The sequence below is a fragment of the Salvia hispanica genome, chromosome 1, assembly GCF_023119035.1.
Source record: "Salvia hispanica cultivar TCC Black 2014 chromosome 1, UniMelb_Shisp_WGS_1.0, whole genome shotgun sequence".
Classification (NCBI taxonomy): Eukaryota; Viridiplantae; Streptophyta; class Magnoliopsida; order Lamiales; family Lamiaceae; genus Salvia; species Salvia hispanica.
In genome coordinates, this window is record NC_062965.1 from 10246081 (window position 1) to 10271313 (window position 25233).

General features: G+C 35.9%; 4 protein-coding genes across 5 annotated transcripts; 1 reads left to right on the forward strand and 3 right to left on the reverse strand.

Moving 5' to 3' along the window:
- Positions 1–65: 65 nt before the first annotated feature.
- Positions 66–2043, reverse strand: LOC125201816 (26S proteasome non-ATPase regulatory subunit 11 homolog). Its single transcript, XM_048100109.1, has 2 exons — positions 1950–2043; positions 66–1541 (listed from the first exon to the last, which is right to left on the reverse strand). Exon 2 carries the CDS (start codon positions 1513–1515, stop codon positions 247–249), a length of 1269 nt encoding a protein of 422 aa, XP_047956066.1. The 5' UTR covers positions 1516–1541; positions 1950–2043; the 3' UTR covers positions 66–246.
- Positions 2044–4939: 2896 nt separating this feature from the next.
- LOC125214051 (lipid phosphate phosphatase epsilon 2, chloroplastic-like) lies at positions 4940–7434 on the reverse strand. Of its 2 annotated transcripts, XM_048114923.1 has the most exons (5): positions 7155–7424; positions 6855–7042; positions 5634–5859; positions 5434–5507; positions 4940–5282 (listed from the first exon to the last, which is right to left on the reverse strand). In XM_048114923.1, the coding sequence occupies exons 2-5, from the start codon at positions 6981–6983 to the stop codon at positions 5061–5063; spliced, it is 651 nt and encodes a 216-aa protein (XP_047970880.1). In that variant the 5' UTR covers positions 6984–7042; positions 7155–7424; the 3' UTR covers positions 4940–5060. The 2 variants fall into 2 exon arrangements, with proteins under 2 accessions (XP_047970880.1, XP_047970870.1); XM_048114913.1 differs by having other exon boundaries at positions 6855–7434.
- Positions 7435–16574: 9140 nt separating this feature from the next.
- Positions 16575–18777, forward strand: LOC125218022 (protein HYPER-SENSITIVITY-RELATED 4-like). Its single transcript, XM_048119618.1, has 2 exons — positions 16575–17635; positions 18082–18777. The coding sequence occupies exons 1-2, from the start codon at positions 16604–16606 to the stop codon at positions 18478–18480; spliced, it is 1431 nt and encodes a 476-aa protein (XP_047975575.1). The 5' UTR covers positions 16575–16603; the 3' UTR covers positions 18481–18777.
- Positions 18778–22826: 4049 nt separating this feature from the next.
- On the reverse strand, positions 22827–24665 carry LOC125200654 (AAA-ATPase At3g50940-like). Its single transcript, XM_048098358.1, has 2 exons — positions 23543–24665; positions 22827–23452 (listed from the first exon to the last, which is right to left on the reverse strand). Exons 1-2 carry the CDS (start codon positions 24620–24622, stop codon positions 22946–22948), a joined length of 1587 nt encoding a protein of 528 aa, XP_047954315.1. The 5' UTR covers positions 24623–24665; the 3' UTR covers positions 22827–22945.
- Between the last annotated feature and the right edge of the window lie 568 nt (positions 24666–25233).

Genomic DNA, 25233 nt, shown 5'->3' on the forward strand with positions numbered 1-25233 from the left:
ACAGAATAATCTACAAGCAAAATGAAGCCAGAAATGATCTATATACACAAAAGAAACCATGCGTATGTGGAGCACATAAAAAGCTAGAAATTCAAATAAGTTGCAACAATCAAGTGCTCAAATGTGACATTGCGTGAGAGAAGAAGAGTACAAAGATTAGATGAACGTCAAGATAGTAATATGGGCCATAATTCTTGGAACCTACATAAATTGCAAAAAAGAAAAGTTCTATGCTGCCAGTGATCCTCATGCCATTATTTTGGCTGACCTTGCATAGAGGCTGTCAACAACCTTCTCCATGTTTGATATAGTCTCCAAAGTCGCTGGGTAGATAGCGTCAGTCTTGGGATCATCAAATATGATTAGGCATCCAGCTCCTTGGTCTAGAGTCCCTGCAAACTTCTTATCCAAAATCATCTGAGATAATTTCTTCTCAACTTGATGAGATGGCAATTCGATTAATTCAGCAATGTGGGCAATCTCCACTCTTGAGAATGGCTCGATCAATCTGCAAAGATTCTGCTCCTGCAGGGTGTCGTAGAGGGCGGAAAGGTGCCTGTGGACAATTGGGTCTTCATCCAACTCATTCTTGAAATTTTGCAGCGCAGTCTCAAAGAGCTTCAGAGAGCGCTTTGAGTGAGCATCAGCAATGGCCTTCATCGCATCTAGTTCTGGTCCTTTATATTGCAGACCAACCTTGGGCGATGATATAATTCCGGCCACATCCTCAGCCTGGTTCACCATAATTTTGCACAGAAGCATGTACTTAAGGCCGTAAATTGCCTGGGGATCTCCAAGAGTGTTGAAAGCTTCAAATGCTTCAAAGAAGTAGCTGTATGCCGTTTTGTAGTCCTTCTCTTCCGCATGGAGAATTCCACTCTGCAAATCTATGGTTCCCTGCTGCGCTGGGGGCACATACACCGCATTTGCTGCTGTTCTTGCTGCAGTGAGTGCAGCCTTGGCTTTGGGCAGGTTTCTCAAAGCAAAATGGAGTTTGCTCTCAAGCAAGTCGATCTCCACAAGCAGCAGCTTGTCATCTAACCTTCTAACCTCCTTAATGAGACCTGAAAGGAGATTCAGTGCTTCCGAGTATTCCTTACTTTCCATCAGAAGAGCTGCAAGCCTAGCCTCAATTCTTTGACGGAGAAAAGTTCGCTTTTCAGCCCTTGTCCATTGCACTATCTCCTTGCAGAGAGATATTTGGAGATCAGAGGTCCCAGGAATTTTAGCCACTGAATCAATAATACCACGAACGAGCTTTGCAGTTTTCGCCTTTGGGATCAAGGAAAAGAAAGGCCGCAATTTAGTCAGCAGGCTCTGCAGTTCCTCTGCTCGCCCAACTTCCCTCAGCCGATCTGATAGGTCGGTAATAGCCAATTCTTTGATCTTTAAGGCTTCCGAAGAAGATGAAGGATCTTCAAGGATCCCATAAAGGAGAGGGATAGCCTCAGCCGCAGTTTTCTCTTTAGCAGCACTAATCGAATCCTCAGTTGCAGGAACATGTTGAGATGACATAGTTATTCCTTTCAGATGGGAGGTTTCTGCCACCAGATTTAAACTCATAGTTACCAACAAAGCCACCACTAAATTTCCAACAACTAAATGAAACTCATTGTTCAATGAGACTCCAATGCTAAACAAAAAATCAGAAACAATAACAATCTAGTTTAGCAGCAAATCAAATTAAATTCAACATAAAGGCGGTGGAGCATTCTCTCACGGTTAGTCAAATTACTGCTTCAAGCAATCAAACTTCAATTTCACAGATACATCCCCCAAATATATCAATCAAGTTATATAATTTCACAATTCCAAGCAGGGAATTAGGGCAAGGTAAACGAAACAGAAACTGAAAATCACGAATCCGTAACACACACGCAGAACACAGAGATAAATAAGAGCACAATTCAATAATCACAAAGTCGAAATGGTAAACGAGCAACACTTACCAGTAACTCTCAGATCAAATCCAGCTCCGGCGCCGACGCGAGGAGAGAAAGAAAATGAGAAGCTCGAAAACTGATATTCCGATAAATAATTCGAAATAAATCAAACCATTTCTTGTCGAGAGGGGCAACCCCTGATTTTGGATCGTGCATATTTCGGCCCAGGCCCATTAAAATTTTAATGGGCCAAATGATATGTGGAATGCCGGGAATAGACCTGCCCAAGGTTTATCGAACCGGTTGGTTAAAATCGAAACTGTAATCGCCGGTTACGGTTTCGAACCGAAACCGTGAGAATTTATCCGAACCGTAACGTGAGAATTTATCTGAACCAAAACCATTGATTTTTGAACCGTGATTCGGTTCAGGTTCAAAAATTTTCGAACTGAAACCGTGCCAGAACCGCCAATTCCGGGTAGTTTCAAACCAGAACCGCGAAAAATCGCCAGAAAAACGTGAAACCAAGCCGGAACCGCAAAAGACCGGCGGTTCAGAACCGCGAAATACCGTCGGTTCGGAACCAAAACCAGCGATTTTGGAACTGGAACTGTGGGCACCTCTAGCCGAGAATGCCTTTCGTCGAAACGACATTGGTGCATGCTCTCGACTTCAAATTTGTTGACTAGCGATAGAATGTGTATCAAATTTTGACTATGAACGGGAAGAAGGCCTAAAATAGTAAAATGAAAGGAAAAAAAATTCTCATTTCTAGATGACCGATGACAAAGTATGGCATAACAATAAATTAAATTATAAATAAATAAGTGCATTCTGCCGGTTAAATCCAAGTATGGTACCTGTTTCTCTAGCACCAAGGACTACGCTAATTTCAGTGTTTGAGCTATGACCACTTTGCTCGTTGGCTATGAAGGCCTTGAGCCACCCGAACGGGTGTTAACAAAAATGAACCAGGGTTTTGAACCCGGCCGAGTGGGAGCCAAGCACTCAAACCACCCAACCAAGTAAGGAAGTGGCAGAGTTAGAAAGGCCGATCCAGGTCTTGGGTTCATGTGCAATGATTCACATCATTAATTTGGTATCAAGAGTTATTGATTCTTCTTTTTATAAGTGATTGGATAAACCTTTTCTTTGTTACTCCTTCCGTTTTTTAAAAATAGCAACTATTTCCTTTTTAGTTCGTTTCTTAAAATAAAAATAACAACTTTCAAACTTCCATTTTTGGAAATCTTTACACCTTTATACACATCCGTAATAAAGTGGACATCATAATCCACTAACATTAATTCTATTACTTTATTCTCTTCCTCTCTCTTATTTTACCATTTTTTTTCTCCCCCTCTCTTACTTTTTTCAAATTTTGCATTAGAACTCGTGCTGTATTAAATGTCCCTATTTTTAAGAAATTGAGGTGGTATGATTTGTGCATATGTTCATGTCATTATTGTATATAGCTATTGGATTGAGCTAAAATATTAAACATATATTCTTGGGTATATTATTATTATATCTACAAATTTTCATCCAAGCATTCCACTGTCTGATAGGTCCACGTTGCCTTGTTATCAGTAAATTTGGCAGAAATACAAAATTTGGGATTCAATTTATAATCTTGTTTCTTGGGATTATTTATTCCATATTCTAGACCTTCCATTGAAGTTGGGTAACTTTTGCAAAACAAAAAAATCTTTTTTCCTATTGCTTGAAAATTGCTTTTCAATTTTGAAGCTTATTATTACTGTATTATTTTATTCATGCTGGTTTCTCACATAAGCCTTAGACCTACTTTCACTTGGTTCTATTTGCTAGTTCTCAATTACTTGGTTGACATACTTGAACTTGAATTGACTAGTGGTACCGTTGAGAATTGGAATGCCTTGTTGATATTGTGTGAATCCTAGACATTTGAAATTCTAAGTCTTGAATGACACTGGGTATGTGATTGGGAACTGGAGGGACAACGGACATCTTTAGGAAGTATGCTACTCACAAAACTTTTGACATTTTCTGTGAGCATTTCTATTGGCTTAAAACGAAAAATGATATTGAAAATTTTTGTCCGTTATGCATTGAGTGTAGGCAAGCTAAATCAAAACAAAATAATTTTAGCCAATAGACATCTTTGCTTACTCCAACACAGCCTTATGTAGATTTGCCAATGAACTTTGTGCTAGATTTGCTTACATCTCGAAAGGGGAATGATAGTATTTGGTGGTAGATAGGTTCTCAAATATGACACACTTCATAACTTGCAAAACGACCAATGATGCTAAACATATAGCTAATCTTTTCTTTAGGAAGGTTGTCCATGCCGGATACCATGAACTCTAGTGGGTGATAGGGATGTCAAGGTTCTTAGCTACTTTTGATAGACCCTTTGGGAAATCGAGGTACCCAATTCTAATTCTCAACCGCCGCCCCAGCCAAAATAGATGGACAAACCGAGGTAGTTAATTGTACCCTAATAGCCCTTCTTAGAGCTTTAGTGGCCAAGAATAGGAAGTCATGGGAGTTGTGCATTCTCATTACCGAATTTGGTTATAGTCGCACTATCCACTATACCGCAAACTTTTTCTTCTTTTGAGGTTGTTTATGGTTTTAGTCTCTCCACGTCGGATTTGCCTCATTTGTGTCATGTAGATAGTGTCTAAAATGCCAAATTTATCTAAGATCTCCATATCAATGTGTAAGAGAACATCTAGAAGAAGAATAAGCACCATGCCTAATCTCTAACAAAACCAAGAGTGAGGTGATCTTCCAACCGAGTAATTGGTTTGGGTAAACTTTCGAAAGATCCAATTTTCCAACCAAACCTAGTCTAAGCTCGATCCTACAGGCTGTATAGGACATGGTCTCTTCCAAGTGCTTGAGAAAGTGAAAAAATTATGCATATGTATCAGAATAACAACACTTTCAGTGTCTCTGTTTCAAGCCATTTTGACTTTTGAGGTGATGTTCCAGATTTGAGGACAAAATCTTCACAAGCATAGAGGAATGATGCGAACCTTAGTAACTCGCATCATGGAACATATCTATTGAAGGGACTAACAAGATATAGCTACGGATTTTCATTCACTATGAGCATTGAGTTGGACAATAATCCAATCAAGATCATTCAGAGCTACAAAAAAGATGTGGAAAGAGATGTAAATTTTGTTATACTTTAAGCTGGGACCGGTAACTGTGAAGAAGAAAAAAAGCAACAAAAACAACAGCACCCAAAGTGATCACAATCCTTGCCCACAAGAAGGATGTGAACAAGCTGAGCACGAAACTGTTCCACGACCAGAACCAGAGGAATCCGAATGTGAATCCCACGACTGCTCCCACGACCACTTGGCTAACTGTATGAAGACGTTGGGAGACCCGAAGCCATGCCTGTAACGATATGGTATGAAAAATTCAACAACCAAATGATTCTACTATTTCATGATAATTTACTAAATCACAGTAATGTACTCTCAATGGCGATTATGATGCAAGGAGAATACCGAATTCGGAGAATCCAATTTAAGCGTTATATACTTACAAAGTAAGAACCAATTACAGCAAAAACTCCGCTTAGAGCGACTGTAAAAGCATTGACTCCGAACATCTCCACCACTGCAGAGAAGGATACACAGTAAATTTGTGAGAAGATGATCATATCGTGCAGAGGAATGCGTGCTTGAAACTCATACAATTGGCTTCCTAGTTTCACAAAATTTCCACTTGCAGCATAAAACTTACATGTAACAGCGAGAAATATGATGGTATAAGCTATAGCCTGTGCATGAGAAGAAGGCATCCCGGGGTCTGATCTTGACGTAGAAAAGGGCCTTTCTTGGTTTAGTGAATGCTTGAGTACAACTGAGAGTAAAGCATTGAGTGCAGAACCCAGAGAAGCCCATAAAGCTAGTGCGTCATGCCTCCAGAGAACAAATACGATAAAAATCGCTGAGATAAGCCACTTGCTCTGGTCAAGTGTAAGAAGCCAATGCAATTAGTAAATTCTTAAAGACCAGAAAATATTCTTCAAGTACAATCAAGTCCAGGAAAATTGTTGTTTTCAACCCGATTTATGTATGTATGTATATGCATAATTCTCCAAGATTACTCATGTTGATCTCGTAATCAAGCTACACATTGGACCTTCGGTAGACAAAAGACAAGTGAAGAATTCAAGAGGAAAAAACAATTAGACAATGTATGAGCGTTGAGCTGAAAGAGCTTTAGAATGAAACTTCAAAAAAAAATTACATGAATAACAACATGATCTGTTTACTAAACATACAAATTGAGTCCATTACCGGAGCAAACGCCATAACATATTAACAATAAACATCAAGAAGACCTACAACAAAACAAAACTTCTAATTCAACAACAGAACTGAACTCCTATCAAATTATGATTTGTCGAAAGCAATTTAGTAGCTAAACTCTGTCTCGCAACATTGACGTCTGCTTTAAACACAATCTTTGAACAGGCACATTTCTGTGATTAACCACTATACAATTACACAACAGATTCATTTAGCATCATTAGCTTTCCATTATAAATCATCTACCTTCCACTTCAAGTACATTTTATACTCAAACCAATGCCTCAAACCATATCACTAACAATAAAAGTTCCAATACTAGATCATGATCAAGAGCCTTACAAAATTTGCAAAAACATTAACTGCTAAATACACAAAAATTGCAGCTCCTAGTTCTTGAATAATCATCAGTTTCACATCCATTAGCATGAACACATGCCTACATAGATAAGCAACAAACCGGAAAAACCATGTATACAAGCAACAATACCACATAAATTTTATACTACAAATTAGCACCGAGTTTAAAATTCTTCAACAAATATAATGCTTTATTATGTCAACAGAAAATATAGCACATAACTCCATTTTAGTCTGTTGAAGTAACTCCAAATTTAGATGTTAAACAAGAATTTGAGGGTATACCAACCAAATTATTCATAGTAGCTTCAATTCCACCATCTTCAAAAGTCAAGGACACATCCACAAAAGCTTCCTGCTCAAAGGCTTGAACTCCATCATCGGTCGTGCTCGCACGACCCCACTTCAAACCCATCATTTTACAGAGATTCCTTCTCCTAATGTCCCAAGAAACAGACTTTCTGCAGCTGGATTCCCCTGAAAAACTCAGTCTTTCTGAGAAACTCTTGGCGGGCTCTCGAGAATTTCTCAATTCAGAGACAGAAAAGGAAGTAGCTGAAATGGGAGTGAAAATCGCAGACATTCTGACCTTCTTTACTCGGATTTTGGTGGCGTTTTGCGGAGCTTCACCACCAACGAATTTGGAAGTTAATTCAAAATCAAGAAATTTACAGATGAATAAATCAGTACAGGTCAGAAATGGACGCGTGGACTATACACAATTTACTTAATTCCACAAAAATGAAATCAAGAAATGTAAAAGAAGATAAGAACAGTGAAACAAAAGTAATAGGCGGACTTTTTCCTTTTATTTATGAATAAATTAGAAACGAACAAAACTGGAATCTGTGCCATAATTTTGAGAATCGCAAAAAACCTAGCCTCGTATCCAAAAATTCAGTCATCATAAAACCTATGCATATTGAACACATACATTAAAACGGGGTTCGTCCATTGAAAATACTACTCGCTTCCACTTAATGACACGTTTTCCATTCAAAGCTGATACATTTGTTTTTTTAGAAATATCTTTTCTTCATTTAATATACGCAATCATTTTTTTTCACTCTTATTAAAAAATGTATTCATGTTTCTTTCTCTCTCAATTTTAATACTTACACTCATCTCTTATCTCTCCAATTAAACATAATAACCAATAACTCCTAAAATCTCATACCGACCAAGAAATGTGTTATCTTAGTCGGGACAGAGGGAGCAGAGGCGAAGCCAGAAATTTTTTATTGAAGGACCCGAATTTTAGGTATTTTTTAGTGTCGGTATGGCCAAAAGTTGTTTCAATAAATAGATAGTTGCAAGCGATATAGATGAATAATTAGAGGAAAAAAAATTAGAGATACGTAGTAGAACCTAGATATAGATATGTTGGTCATTGTTAGAAAATAAAGTGTAAGTAAATTAGAAAATAAGACAAAAATCGGATATATATGAAAATAAATAGCAGTTCGAGTAAAACTCTTCGACATAAAAGTGTAAAAAATAAAATAAAGACTCTTATGAATATAACTCATGTCAAATCTCAAATGCAATTTCACATAGAAAAATTGAAGGGATCTAATAAATTGCAATGATTGCTAGAGCTAGCTGTAAATGATTCCAAAGATTATGTATTAAATTACAAATAACCAAATGGGGTTACAAGCATACAATCGTCAAATAAAGCGGTCGATAAATTCATTTTATTTGATATGTTAGTTTATCTAATTAGGTAAATTATTTTTCTATAATTAGTTTTAATTTACTAAGATTTGTAAAATTTTAATCAATTCAAATGATTATTGGCATATAATGTACAAATGCATTTATTTTAGATTATAGAAAAAAGAGTGTTAGACAATATAATTGGACATAAAACAAGGAGAATAAATCGATTTGTTCAAGAGGGAACTCGAACTTGGGACACAAAACAAGGAAAATAAAAAGTGGGACATAAAAAAAGAAAAATATAGGGATTTGTACATACCAGGATTCAAACTTGGGACACTAAGATTAGAGGCTTGGGCCCAAACCAACTGCACTAGGTGAGATTTTATGTATTTGTTTAGAATATATATACTAATAATAACATAAGCTGGGGGGCCTAGTGGCCCCCCAAGCCCCATAGTGGCTTCGTCCCTGGGAGGGAGTAGTAGTAGAAGTTTATTTTTCTTTTTGTTACTTTTACCAAAATTACTCTTATTTTTATAATATCTCATCCCTTTTGTATTTTCTTACTTTATTCCTTTTTTTTACTCCTTCCGCCCACCATTAAATATCTCATATTTGACCGGCATGAGTTTTAAGAAATTGTTTAACTTTATAAAATAAATGGATAGTAAGTTGGCGGAATATGTGGTCTACTTTATATATTGGTTTTATAATAAAATGTGAGTAAAATGAGTTGGTGGAATGTAGGGTCCACTTAACAAACATAGTAAAAGTGAAATGACACATTTATTGGCGATGGACGAAAAAGGAAATATGAGACATTTAATGACGGATGGGAGGAGTACTTTATTAATTTTATCACCTACTTATAAAAAAAATTTATAGCTAACAAACTTATTTTATTTTCACCCATGTAATTAAATATATAAATAACACAACATAATACTAAATTGATAATCTCATAATAATGAGTTATACTCATCCCCTCCAACTAAAATAGTCTTGGCTTCGAACTAATAAAAGAGAAAAAATGAAGGGTATTTAAGTAAATTAGTAGATAGTGTTCATATACTCCCTCCATCCATCCGTGAAATAATGTCTCATTTTGCCACTTTGGATTGTTCGGGATTTATAGTCTCATTTAGCTTTTTTCCATTATAAATAAATGGACCTCACCATTCACCTAACTCATTACACTCACATTCTATTATAAAAAAAAGAGGAAACATCTTTTTAAGTCCACGAACTTTGCCAAAGCATTATTTTAGGTCTGTGAACTTTGAAAATATCATTTTAGATCCGTCAACTATAAGTTAATATCATGTGAGGTATTTTGGATTTTATTCTGGGGAAAACTGCCCTTAAGGCCTTCAAAGGGCAATTTCGACAATTCTTCGCTGCTGCATCTCTGCGTTAGAGACGTCACTTCTCTGCATGTGTAGGATTTGAGTGATCTTTTTGCATAAACTAACCAAAATTTTCATAGTTGAGAAAACAAAAGAACAACAACGACAACAAATTTTTCTTTCAAACCGCTGCTAACTTCGTGAAGATTTCCATTTTCACTGACTCCTGAAATTGCAGCTTCTCTTCCTTCTTCGTTCGACGGTTTTCTTGCATAATCGCTAGTAATAGGGTAGCACCAACGGAAAAATGAGCACCCACCATTCTTCTCTTTCTTCTCGCAAATAAAATAGTATAATATTGCATGCGAATGCCTCCTCGAATCTGCAACGATTTTAAGGGCTGCCCGTTCACGGCACAAACAATTTTACCATATTCAAAGCGTAACAAGTGACATCCGTTTGTAGAAGTGGTCGACATGTAGAAATTTTAGAAGATAATTTCGAATTAGAGAGAAAGAGGGGAGGAGAAGGAATGAGGGGAAATGTGAGAAAGAAAGAGACATAGATAAATTATTTTAGTAAATACATGAAGTACCTCTCTCTCTTCTTTCATCGGTATGACAAAGTGCAAAAATACGTCAAATCACTTAAAAGGTTGATCTCATTGCAGCAGCGTCAGACCACCCATCAAACTAAATTAACATAATTGCCCCTCAAAGCCTTGAGGGCATTTTCGGTCAAAAAAATTTGAAAATATTTAAAAGTACCTCAAATGATATTAACTTGTAGTTAACGGACTTCAAATGATATTTTTAAAGTTCATAGACCTAAAATGATACTTTGACAAAGTTCGTGAACCTAAAAAGATGTTCCCTCAATTAATATATGAAAGTAGGTCTACATTCCACTAATTCATTTCTCCATTTTTCTTCATAAAATCAAACAATTTCTTCAAATCTGTGCCAATTCAAAATGAGACTATAAACGGCGGATGAAGAGAGAAGTATATTAAAGTTATCTTTTCAACTAAACAATTTTTTTTGTCATGATTCAATGTTTACTTGTCTTATACTCCCTCCCTCCTACTCTAAGTGAATCATTTTTCTTTTTGGATGTCCACTGTAAATAACACGTTTCTAAAAATAGAAACATTACTTTCTCTATTTTTTCAATTCTCTTACTTTATTATTTCAACTTAACTCACATAACAACACTATCCAAAATCTCGTACAGGAATATAAATACTTCACTTAGAGTGGGACGGAAGGTGTATTGTAATATCAAATTAAAGATAATTTTATAAAGAAACTAACAATCCTAATTGCATATGTTTTGATGATAAAATTTAATTATCTTATTTGAATTTTCAATATTTTTGACAATTAGATTCTTGTTAACAACTATACATATAATGTTAATCATATGCATGTCCAATGTAAAGAAATATAGTTCACATATTCAAGACATTGAGTTGACATTATTAATATACCGTGTTGATATCGTGAGAATCACAAAAATGATCATGTATTAAAAATAACAAAAATATCATGAGTTGACATTATTCAGGAAATGACAACATATTAGTAGGGTGATGATCAATTGCTAACTAATTACCAATCACAAATTATGACCAAATCTTAAGCATTAGATTATGTGATCTAGTGGTTGAAATAATGTCAAGTGGATTATATTTTAAATTAAAAAAATTACTCAAATAAACTTAAAGAGTATTAATGTCAATTCTTATCATTGGTAGTTAATATTAACCGCTTTATATCTCCTCAAAATCATCTTAAGATTTTGAATTTAAGTAACTCACTCGATTAAAAAAAAAAATTCTTAAAAAATATATCAAATTAAAGGTAAATTCATAAGGATTCTAAAGAGATCTCAATTGCATATGTTTCGACGATGATCGGATGATGAAATTTTATACTCCCTTCGTCCCATAGAAATAGGTCATTTGGGTTTGACACGGGTTTTAATGTGTAATTGGTAAAGTAAGAAAGAAAGAGAAGAAATAGTTGAAATTGTGTAGTGGGTGGTGAAGCCCACAAATGATAAAGTAAAAGAGAAAGAGACTAAAGGTTACCATAAATGGATATGGACTGTTTGTATGGGACGTACCAAAAAGGAAATATAACATATTTCTATGGGACGGAGGGTATAATTTTTATTTCAATTTTCGTATATGTTGATAATCAAATTTTATATCAATAAAGGCACCAAACAATCTCAATATAATGCATGTACAATATTAATAAAACAGTATTAAAATTTTCTGGTACTTGTGTTGAGATTCTCATGTCACTGTGTTGATATTTGTAATACACTATGTTGATATAAAAAACCGTAAAAATTATTATGTTATAATAGATTGACTATTTTATCTTTTTGTTGATATTTTATTTACTATTTATTGAAATACGTGAGCTTTAATCTCATCCAGTCATTTTAAGATCTAATGGTATAGGATTGATCTTAGTCGTGGATTAGATACTAAATTGAGTACATTTTAGCATGACCTCGAGTATTTTCTAAGTCTTTGGACTTTCAAAAGGACAATAATTAAATCAAATATAAATACTATCTTAGGGGGGAGTGATCAATTGTTAACTCATCATTTAATTGCTAACTACAACTAATTTAAGACCATAGAATTTTAGAAAACTTATAGTCTACAATTTGCCACGTGTAATTTTCGTTTGTATTAATTAAATCGAAAAAGATAAAAAAAAAAAAAAACCTAAGTACCAAATTAGGGTTTTGGTCTTTTTGATGAAAATGTCCATATAGTGCTTCGAAAATATCAACACAATGCTTTGAGAATGTTAACACAATGCTTATATTGACATTCTACATGTATTATATTGATATATTTTATATAATATGTTGACATTTGTGCTGTACGAAAAAAATTATAAAATTTCATTTTTTTTTTCAAATTTTGAGTCGGAACATGTGCAAGTGAGAACTCGTTAGAATCCTCATGAAATAATCTTTAATTAGATATATGTTGTGCGAAAGAATAATTTAAATCGAGAAAGTTATATGTGTTTTAAAGTTATGAGATATTTTTCAAAAATTAGTTACAACTAATTTGTTGTAAATTGATCTTAATACTTTATTGGTGTTATTTAATGATCGTATTCACATTTCGGGGTTATGATTTAGGCCATTAATTTAAATATCTATAACTATTATTTAATTATAGTTAGCAATTAAGCATTGAGTTAACAATATAACATCTTTAGTCCATCAAAATAATTAAAATCCATGGTTAATTTTTTATTAAAACACGTGAATTGGGCTTTACCCAATTTATTTGACCACAAAGATACATGACCCTTTTATTTAAGTTTCTTTTTATCTTTCTTGAGCTCAAATCCAAATAAATTCAAATTAAGAAAAGATCTTCTTCCTTTCTCCATACTACACGCCTACATGGTTTTCCCCACTCCAAATTTCCTTCTTTATTTCTTAAATTATACACCAAAATTAGACTCCCCAAAATATGGCAAGAAGATCACCAAATAATTCCACAAACTTGGTCATCAAGAATCAAACCCTACTTCTATAAATGCATGAATTCCTTTCATTCTCTACACACCCACAAATCACATTCATATTCAAATTCCCAAATTTCTCAAGAAACTCGACGGGAATCAAGTAGCCAACCGCCCATCCCAATTGTTCTACCAAGTTTGCAAAGGGTATATGTCTTTCCCAACTCAATTCAAACTTCTATCTTGTTTTGCATTCTTCATTTTGCATATCATGTAAATATAACCGAACCAAGAATGAAATTTTTATCAAACTTAACGAGACTTCCCGATCTGGGCAGTGAACTGGGCGTGGTCGGACGGACAGCAGCGCGGTGGCGGCTGCTCAGCAACGATGGTGGTGGTGGCGAAGCGACGGGTAATTATTAATTTATTTCCCGAACTATGAATTAGTTCTAAAATTATTCTCTTTTCGGAATAATCAACTTAAGTTTAATCATATAGATGCATAATGCAATTAATTATTTCAAGTCGAGTTTAATTAATTTGAAAATTATGAAGGGACAAAGGAAGTGAGTTTCGCCGAGAATCGAAAGATAATAATGACGCATGTCGTGTTGTGTATGTACTGATTTTGGAATTATATGAAAAGGTTTTCCACGAGCGAGTTAAGGTTGATGTATTTTATGCTTTATGGAAATAAAATGTTTGTCTTACTATTATTATTTTTTTATTTAATAAAATGTTTGTCTTACCATAATTTGTTTTATGATTAGTCTATCAGTAGATGGTCGAGGCTAAAAGGCTGACGTTGAGCTACTGGCTCGTTCTAAGTAAGGAATAAAAACAAAATTACAAAGAGCTAATGAGCTCAGTCAGCATAGAGGCTTAAAGAGGAGCATGTTTCCCTCTCTTTGGAATAACAAAAAATGCTCTTTGAGTAAGTTGTCTCTAATACATATCAACGATGTCGAGATTAACAATGTCACAGTCACCAGGGTCATGCAGGATGTCGTCCCGTTCAACTGCAGTCAAGCCCTGCCAGCTAGTCAGGATTGGTGCCCACTACTACTAAATGTGAAAATATCACGCAGAATCTCCGTCAGCTCCGACCCTTCAATTCGTCTTATCTTTAGCTACCCAAATTTATTAGCTATTTGTGAATAATTAATATCTAGCGCCTAACTTGTCATTCTATATTATTTAACAATTGTGTCTTTCTGTCAATGTATCAATAAGATTAAATAAATCAACTGAATATAGAATGAAAAAAGAAACGCTAGATGATAATTATCCAGAAAGAGGTAATAAATTTGGCTAACTAAGATAAGCTGAATTGGAATGGTCGGAGCAGACGGGGGATTCTGCATGGCGAAGAACATTGGCTTAATATTTTTGCATTTGGTAGTTGGCGCTGACTTTTTGCTTATGTATTTGAGATTAATGGTTTCGATCCTGGCTTGTTGGCATGGCTTGGCTGTAGTTGAATGTGATTACATCCTGTGTGGCACTGGTGCTTGTAACGTTGTTGATCTCGATGGCGCTGATATGGCTTACCGAACGGGCATTGTTTGTTTGATTCTAAATAGAGTGACTAAAGCCTCTATGCTGAGCTCATTAACTCTTTGTCAGTTTGTTTCGATTCCTATTTTTATGAAAAGCACAAGAGGTATTTAACTTGGTTTTAATCTTGTACTTGCTTTAAGATTTGCTAAAGAAAACTTGACCACTTTGGTGTTAATCTTGGCAGGCTTAAGGACGACTTGCTTGCTGTCCATACTAGCTACTCTCTCCGTCCCACTGAAAATGATCCACTTTCTTTCCATTAACACACAGAATAAAGCTACATAAAATCTCATACCCCCAAGAAAGAGGTCATTTTAGTACAAGATATCTCCTTTGGCATGAGGTAATGCAATGATCGAGAAGAGTGGAGGGTGATATCAAGCAAATTCAGCAAATCTCAAGAGCTTGTTCCTTTATCCTTTTTAGTCCCATGGTGTGGGGTGAACATTTGTAAAGAATGGACTATCAATTTATTTGTCCTCTTTCTAACGTAGAGTTCCTTCTTTGTGAAAAGAGTGCTCTCCAACTTCTACCTTAGTCCTCTAGCAAAGTCCTTTTCGTAGAAGAAGTTCACTACTATTTAGCACTTTCATACATGTACATATACAGTGTGTACTCCCGTTCATATAAGCCACATCAACATACGTATACACACACAATTATATGTGTAGGATTTGGTGATTCTTGATATTTCCCTTTTTCTTGTAAATAATTATACTCCACATTTAATTATTTTTATAAACCTCAGATCAATGCTTGAATGTATCTTAAATGTCCATCACACTGGTTTGATTCTAGTTATTAAAATGAACGTCTATGTAATTATACGTTTCATTTTTTTTTCATCCATCAGTTAATAATATCACATCTTATTTTTAGCATGAATGAGTTTGACTTTCATTTTTTTCTAAAAAATTTCCCTATGCCTCTAAGGGATGGTTAATTACTACTCCATTATTATTATTAAGGCAGGTATAATTGCCGACCAATTTGTGACTTTTGTTTGCAGAAATGATTTAGTGGGCCAATATAAAATTTCCAAGAAACTTCGAAGGAATTGCCGATGACATGCAAAGTCCGAAAATTCCAACTTTGATCAGTCTAACCTTAAAAAATCTTCCTTGGTGACTACGTTCTTCTGACTCCTTCCACCATCTTAATGAGAAATACTATTAGACCATTAATTGTGAATGGGTGTTGGTGGGAAAGTTTCTAAGTTTGGGGTACACATTTTTATTGGCTACGTTACAATAGTGCTGACTGCTGCCCCTTATTTTGGGGCCATGTATGCTCTTGTAGTCATTTTATATGGCAGATTGCTAAAATATTCTCTAAATTTGCTTAAATTTAAATCTTGGAGCCCTAGCATGCACTACCAATCATTTTATATGACAAATTGATTAAATAAACAGTCATTTTATATGACAAATTGTTTTTAAAAGTTTTAATTTTGATTAAACCTACAACTTTTAAAGGGGCTAAAGTAGTAATTGTAGTACTCCCTCCGTCCCACAAAAGATGTCACACTTGTGGGACGGTACGGGATTTTAGGAGGTTTTGTTGTGTGTGTTAAATGGAGAGAGAAAATATAACTTTTATATTTATGTGAGAGGAAACTTTTTTCTAATTATGTTGTGTGTTAAAAGAGAAATGTGACATCTTTTGTTAGACAAACTAAAAAGGAAAGTGTGACATCTTTAGTGGGACGGAGAGAGTAACATTTTTCTAATTATGTTGTGGGAAAAATTGTTGGCATACGCTAAGCGTGTAAATTTATTGACGTTACATGTAAATGGATATTGTATTTGAATAAAAAGTCTCGAATTTAGACGCATGATTCCCGCCTATTTGAAAATGTAGGCCCACTTGACCTATCGTCATCTCTATTTAACTCAAATCACTTCAAATCAATTTCAAGAAAATACCCATTTTTCCTCTTTCTCCTTCCAAATCCGAAAATGGCATCATCATCTTCGGACTCCAAATCCAACCACCTCGCCACCGTCCTCTCCGCCGCGGGGTCCCTCGCCGCCAGCATCATGGTCGTCCGCGGCGTGGCCCAAGACCTGATCCCCCGCGAATTCCAAGACTACCTCTTCTCCGGCCTCCGCTCCTTCGCCGCCCGCTTCTCCAGCCACCTCACCATCGTCATCGACGAGTTCGACGGCCTCGGCGCCAACGAATTCTACACCGCCGCCGCCGCCTACCTCGGCCCCAAAATCACCCCCAACACCCGCCGCCTCAAGGTCAGCAAGCCCGAGCGGGAGAACCACATCAACATCACCATGGAGCGCGGCGAGGAGATCACCGACTCCTTCCGCGGCCACGAATTCAAATGGGTCTGGATTTGCCGCAAAATCGAAACCTCCTCCCACAATTTCTACAACCCCCGAGACATGAATTCGACTCTCCGATCGGAGGTGAGGTCGTTCGAGCTCACATTCCACAAGAAAAACAGGGGATTAGCCCTGGATTCGTACCTCCCGTTCATCACGCAGGAGGCGAAACTGAAGAAGCAGGAGAAGAAAACGATCAAGATTTTCACGGTGGATTACGAGAACCTGTACCACCTCAACGATATGTGGCATCCGGTGACGCTCGACCACCCGGCGAAGTTCGAGACGCTGGCGATGGACAGCCGGCAGAAGGAGATGATTTTGGGGGATTTGGAGAGGTTTCTGCGGCGGAGGGAGTACTATCGGAGGGTGGGGAAGGCGTGGAAGAGAGGGTACTTGCTGTATGGGCCGCCGGGGACGGGGAAATCGAGCTTGATTGCGGCGATCGCCAATTACTTGAAATTCGATGTGTATGATTTGGAGCTGACAGAGCTGCGGCGCAACTCCGATTTGAAGAAGCTGCTGCTCACGACGGCCAATCAGTCGATTTTGGTGGTGGAGGACATCGATTGCACCATTGATTTCAAAGAGAAGCTCGCTACGAGGGCCGCCGCCGTTTCCACACCGCACTACCAAGCGCGGGAAGAAAATAAGGTTTGGTTTCCCCTGCATCAATCACTTCATTATATTGCTTCATTTATTGGTTGTGATTTTTAATATTTATGATACCCTTTGATTGCAAATTGCCATATAAAAGTCAAATTCTTGTTTATCTTAAATTATTCGAAACTAGAATGATAAATTACTAAGTTTCAGAATTTTGCAATTATCTCATACGTCATTTAGATCATGTGGAAACTAGAATTTTCTAAGTGGACACAACGGTGGTGGCACATAATGACGTCACGATGTCATTTTAGGTGAATAAATTAGGGGATGGTAAAAATGAAGTGTATCAAATTTTCAGGGACGGACCAAAATGATAATATGTATCAAATTTTTAGGGACAGAGGTAGTAAGATTTGAAAATTGATGGAAAAGGTAGATTCAGATTGAGACATGTTCAAGAATCTGATGTTAGCATTCAAAATATGAAACAGGTGACACTTTCTGGTTTGCTCAACTTTGTGGATGGCTTGTGGTCGAGCTGTGGGGACGAGAGAATCATAATCTTCACAACAAACTACATCGAGAGGCTCGACCCAGCCCTGCTGCGACCAGGCCGGATGGACGTGCACATCAACATGTCATACTGCACCCCTTGTGGATTCAAGCTGCTGGCCTCTAACTATCTTGACATTAAGGATCACCCTATGTTTGAAGAGATCGAAGATTTGTTGCCAAATGCTAGAGCAACCCCGGCTGAAGTAGCCGAGCAGCTGCTCAAGGATGATGAGCCTCATGATGCTCTGCAGGGCCTGGTTGATTTCCTGCACGAGAAGACGAGACAAAACGAGGAAGTGGAAGCCGAATCAGCTCAGCAGCAAGAGGAGGTGTAGACAACATTTTACTAATATATATATATATATATATATATATATATATAATGGAATCATGTATAGCACTTTGCAACTCATCCAAAACATAATTGCAACTCAGAAATCTATTTCTCTGTTTTGCATGTTGGGATGGACTTGATGTTCAAAATTTGAATTAGTTTGGGATGAGTTCCAAGGAATATCAATTAGTAATATTCAATGATAGAGGTGACTATTTCGTTGACTTTTGGTGGGTTGTGAAATTGTGATAAATCATCTTTCATTATTTTGTCGCGGCTATTGACTTAATCTTCATAAATTAAATTTTTTACTATGACAACTGGCCACCCTGTAGTTAACTGCTCTTCTGATTTTTTTATAGAGGATTTAAAATAGTGATCAATATAGAATTTTGATGATGTTTTTTTTATGCTTATGAAACGAACACTAATTTTAATCAAAAAAAGAAATATGTGCTTAAATGATGTTTCATCCAGTGTTGCAATTGAAACTTGAAAATAACATATAACTATCATACATCGTGTCAAGAGAAAAACTAAAACTAGTATATAAATCTCATGGCTACTCCTTTTCCCAATTAATTTTAGGATAGAACCCATAAATTTCTATCATGGTATCAGAGCGGGTAACCGAGTGTGGGCTAAAATTAACTGACCCAGTAGTATATTTGGGGAATCGAAAAAAATGACTGATCCAATAGTATACGGGTTGTCCGATCAAAAAAAGTCCACCCCTTCCAACTAAGCAGCACGCTAAACAATTTCCTTTCTTATCTGGGACATTGTGTGCATCATGAGAAACTTCTTGAATCCATTAGGAAGATAATGGCGAGTTTTCTTGTCTGATCCATAACCAATACTCTTTGGCATCAAGATAACTCCTTTGATAATGTTAAAAGTTCTTTGTGGAATAACATATTTATCAAGGTTGCTTATTCAATTGTCGAATTAATTATGCATGTAAGATACTATAGCTAGATTTGTGGAGTCAATATAGGTACTCTCTGTGTTCATATAAAATACTCAGTACTTAGAACTCCCTTCATCCAATAAAAGATATCACACTTTCCTTTTTAATTTGTTCCCACAAAAGAGGGCACATTTCCATTTTTAGAAAAAGTTCACTCTCACATGAACATGGAGTAATATTTTCTCTCTTCATTTAACACACAAAATAAAACCTCTTAAAATTTCGTGCCGTCCCACAAGCGTGACATCTTTTATGGGACGGAGGGAGTAAAATAGTAAGAGAGAATGAGAAAAAAAATAGGTAAAATAAGAGAGATATTAAGAAAAAATAAAGTGTGGGAAAGAAGAGAAAAAATGATAAAGTATGATAGAGAAAATTTTTAGTTTTAAGAAATAAAATTATTTTTTTTGGACTATCCACCTAGCAAAATTTGACCATTTTCGTGGATGGATGGAATATCTAATTTCTTTTAGGAAAATGTCCATTGGTCCTAAACAGAATTTCTACTTAATACACATTTTTTATCTCTTTTTTTCCATCGATTTAAATTTAGTAGTACTCTATAACTTTTTGTGCGATAACTCCTATCCTTTTTATATCAATTTGAGTTGTAGAAACCCAACTATGAATCTCCCTATGAAGATTCACATTATTTTTTGTTCTTATATTTCAGCCAATAAACATATATTATCATAAAGTAAATTTAATTATAGCCTTACTTTCTGATTTTACCTAATTTTCAATGGATATGATATTAAATCCTAAATTAATCCCCATCCGTCCCATAAAAAAATGTTTCAATTTTGTTTTAGTTAAACTTAATAAAGATGTCATCATTTTATCTATAGTAGGGAAATTTGAGGAATGAAACGAAAAAAAATGAAACCCTAACACACTAATTTTTGCGACAAATAACAACGGAATCCTACAAAAACAAATTTATAATAGCCTGAAACACACCAATTTTTTGCAGAAAGATAAGTAAATCAAAGATACTAAAGAAAAGACATTTCAAATACACAAATTACTTGGAAAGAAATCTGACCAGATCTTGTGAATGTATCATCATCGGCTCAAACCAGAGGATTTCGGCGAAAGAATATTCCAATTTCCAACTAAAACAAACCAACCCAAAACTCTAAAGTACTAACAAAGAAACCAAACAAATGAACGCAGTACTAAAGTAAACTGCCTCGTTGGTTCCTACTAATATTTTGGGATGGCACCATATACCCCTAATAAAAAAAATAGTGAAGAGGACCCTAACATTTAGTATAATCATGAATGTAATGTTTTTTAGCCACTTTTCGCATGAAAAAACCCAAATAACTTGAAGGGAACTTTTGACAATCCCTAAATTCGCTGATATATGAATTCTGTCACATTTCTGTCACAAACTTATTATGTGATTTCCTAATAAGTTCTGGTACTTACAATCATACTACATAATTAAAGTTTTGTCATTATTTGCACACACAAAAAAAACTTCTCATATCCCTTTATTTCTAGTTAATGGTAACTTATATCATATAGGAAATTCATTGAGAAACAACAAAAAATATGGAAAGTAAAGTTATTTATGCAATAAAATCTGAATCAATAATACTCCCTCTGACCCACTCTAAGTGGAGCATTTCTATTCCGGCACGAAATTTTATACAGTGTTGTTTTGTAAGTTAAGTGAATAGAATAATGTAAGATATAGGAAAAAGTAGAGAGAGTGGTGTTTTTTTTTTTGGAAATGTGTTATTTAGAGTAGGACACCCAAAAAGGAAAATGGTTTAATTAGAGTGGGATGGAGGGAGTATGCAGGGTAAAAAATATTTCACACTTAATTAAAAGATACAGTAATTATTTTTTTGAAAACGCTAACATTTAAAATATTATTTCATCATATATCATCGAACTAATTTATTACTCTAAGTCTAACTTTAAGACGATTTTTATGATTGATATTTTATTGGAAATTTTAATTTAGCTCAACTGAAATTTTTAACATCATATGAACATTCAATCTTTAAAATTTGAAACATGAGTAATATCTTGAAAATATTCAAGCATGCGATATTAGCTATTTTGTCCTTTGAGAACTTTTTTTTATTTTTAATAATAGTATTTGAAATTAAGAGAATGTAAATTTATAAATTAATACCGTAAAATTAGGATATTTTCATAATAAATAAAATTGATTCATAAATCAAGGTAAAAGACAAAGAAAAAATTAGAGAAAATAGAAACACGAAAAAAATACTAGAAATGAGTTTTATAAGAAAAAAATAGTCTCATTTTATTATTTTCATATTAATTGATGCAGATAATGATAAATCTGCATATTATAAAAAAAAATGTGTAAATAATGACAAAATTTTAATTATGTATGAAGCACTAGAACTCATTAGGAAATGACATAAGAAGTTACTGATAGAAATGGGGCGCCAGAAATTATATGTCAGCAATATAATGAAGCGATAAAAATGTCCTTATAGGACCTGAGGATGTTTTCATCCGAAAAAACATCATTCGTGATTATATGAAGTGTTAAAATCTTCTAGGGCTATTTTGATAGAGGTATGTAGAGTCACGACCCAAAATGTTAAGAATTAATGAGGCAATTCACTCCAGATTTAATTGGCATTATAATATGATTAGGACATTAGATTAGATGCCGTCATTTTCATGTTGTCCCGCTAGAAAGACACGTAAACCTGATTAAGAAATAATATGATCTGCCTTTTTTTGTCAAATAGTTTTACTTTCCTTGTTGGATACCATAATCTAAAGTAAAGCTTCTTTCATTTAATTGCTAGAATAAAGATAACAACACTTGAAAATGTGTGATTGACGCGACGCCATCACAAATTTTGGATCTTTGTTTCAATTAAAGTACCTTTTCATTCGCTTGCCTACGTAAATACAACATCATACCCTAGTCGTATTATCAGTGAAATCATAAGCAAATAAAATAATAATGAAATTTTGGTCGTCACACCTTCATCAAATTAATTACCTTCGAACTGAAATAATCTTGTAATTTTACACAATCAAATCTTATGATTTAGTAATTTTTTCTTCATTTTTATCTATTACATATTTTAACTATAAAACATAAATAATTTAATTAAAATTTTAAAATACAGTGATTAAAATTCTAAAATACACCGCACCACCTCCTTTGTCTTTTCTGCCCTTTCTATTTACAACAACAATATTAACTCGAAAAAATGATTCAAAAATAAACAAACAAATTTGATAGCTTATTTGCTAAGTGGACCATATGTTTGGTTCAAAAATACACCCTACTATTTTTTGGGTCCATCACGTGAACAAAATTATTTATATGTTTGTCACACTATTAACTCAGAGATACGCAAAGTATATAACATAAATATCCTCAAACTCATTAATTGGCCGTGGCTTTCAGAATGTACATAATTTTCTTCGAGTAGAAATGAATGATTGAAAATGGGATACTAATTTTTATATCATCATCAAGTTTTCACTTGTTATTTTCTTTCCCTTGTTGTCTCGGAAATTTGATCACAGATTTCCAGAAATTCCCTTTTTTCCCCTTCTCCTTACCACTCTTAACCACATTTTTACCTAATTTCATTTCCTTAGCATCACTCTCCACCATATTTAACTCTTCTTGTTTTGCCTTCTTCTCCTTGAGCAAATCAACCACTCCTTGAAGAGCAAGCTCGACATCCTCGCTCCTCATCAAGTGCTCGGCAATCTCGGCCGGAGTGATCTCGAATTGTTCAATCATTTCTTTGATCACCGGGAAATACACCGGGTGATCATTGATATCCAAATAATTGAGTGCCAACACATCAAATCCCGCTGGCGTGCAGTACCCCATGTGGATATGCATATCCATTCTGCCCGGCCTCAACAAGGCCGGGTCCAGTTTCTCCCTGTGGTTGGTCGTGAAGATGATTATCCTCTCGTCTCCACATGTCGACCACAATCCATCTATAAAATTCAATAGCCCCGACAACGTCAACTGCAAGACCCAATATTTTAAATCAATCAAACAGAACATAATAAGCTCACACATTTTAAGTCATTTCGAGTTTCGTATTTCAAAATCCACCTTCGTGTTGGACTGTTCGTTGCTGTCGGCCTCCCCTTCCTTGTCCCCGTCCCTATCGTGGAACTGCACGCTGCAATCGATGTCCTCGATCACGATGATTGAGCGGCTATTGGTGCAGAGCAGCATTCGCCTCAATTCGGAATTGGAGTAGAGATTGCTGAGCTCCAAATCATAAACATTGAACTTCAAATAATTAGCCATGGCGGCGACCAAGCTCGATTTCCCAGTTCCCGGCGGTCCGTACAAGAGGTATCCCCTTTTCCACGCTTTTCCGACTTTCTTATAATAATCCTTCCTCCTCACAAACCTATCCAAATCATCCATCACCGATTGCTTCAAAATTGGATCCATCGCCAGCTTCTCAAACGTCGCCGGATGATCTAGGTTAACGCATCCCCAATATCCGCCGCCGCCGTTCCAGCCGTCGTCGTCGTCATCGAAGGGGCAATCGCGAGTAAATAGCTTCACCTCCCTGTCGTCGTCCCTAATTTCCTGCGCCTTGGCGAGAACAAAGGGGAGATACTCATCCACAACGACATTCTTCTTCGATTTCTCAAAAGTGAGCTCGAACCAGCGCTTCTCCGGCTGGAAATCGCCTTTCTGGCCGTCCGCCTCGACGAGGACGAACTGCCATTGGAGATCGACGCCGTGGAATTCGTCCTCGACGGCCTGGTCCTTGACCATGCTGAGCGTGATGCTCTTCTGCTTAGGCGATTTGTTGACCTTGAGGCGCTCGGCGTCGGGGTTGATCCGCGTGCGGAGGTAGACCTCGGCGGCGTCGTAGATTTGGTTGCGCGCGATGCCGGTCTGCTCGTCCACCACCATCGTCATCTGCGACGGCTTCCTCCCGAGGAGTCTGTCCACCAGGTGTTTGAAGAAACGACTGAACGCCTCGTAGAAGAAGGACTTCACCGGCTCCGGAACGATGTCGTTTGCGAGGGATCGGAGCAGCATCACCGACGTCGCCACCGAGGCGTAGGCGGAGAAGACGTTCCCCGCCATCGACTTCATTTCCCAGAGAGGATTCATTTTTTTGTCGAATTGAGGTTTCTCTGCTGCGAATATTGGGTTTCTTTCCATGAGATTTATATAAACATGAGTTTGTTAGCAAAGCTTGGAGGGGAAGGAGATGTTGGGGTGTCAAACCCGTGTTGCTTTGACACGTGGAAGTGTGTAATTTGTTAGAAACTAATGAGAGTATTCTTAGATAGAGCTGATTAATGTAGGGGATATAAACTGGGCTTGGCTATCACGCTTATCGTCTAAATATTTCTATTGTTTACCTTGCGGCTTTCTCTTTTTTCCGATTCCATATTTCCATAAATATCCGCATTCTTATATTCTACACAAATAACGTATATTCAAGAAAATAGTGCAATCTTTGTCTCCTACGTATAATGAATTTGAGAATAACACAAATTTTAATGTAAAATTATTAAAATAAAAGAGTTAGAAGGAAAAATTTGTCCAAAGTGTTGTTAATGAAGAAAGAAGTCCACCTAATAAGAATTTTTTTTTATTAAAAGTAAAGGTTAACTACATTTGTGAGATATACTAAAACTTTAAAAATGAAACTAGTAGTATCAGGTATGGGGAAAGTGTCTTAAACAGAACATGTCTCTTATCAATTTGCTCATTTTACTATTTTGATTAATAGATTATATATTTCACTAACTACTTCATTCATATTT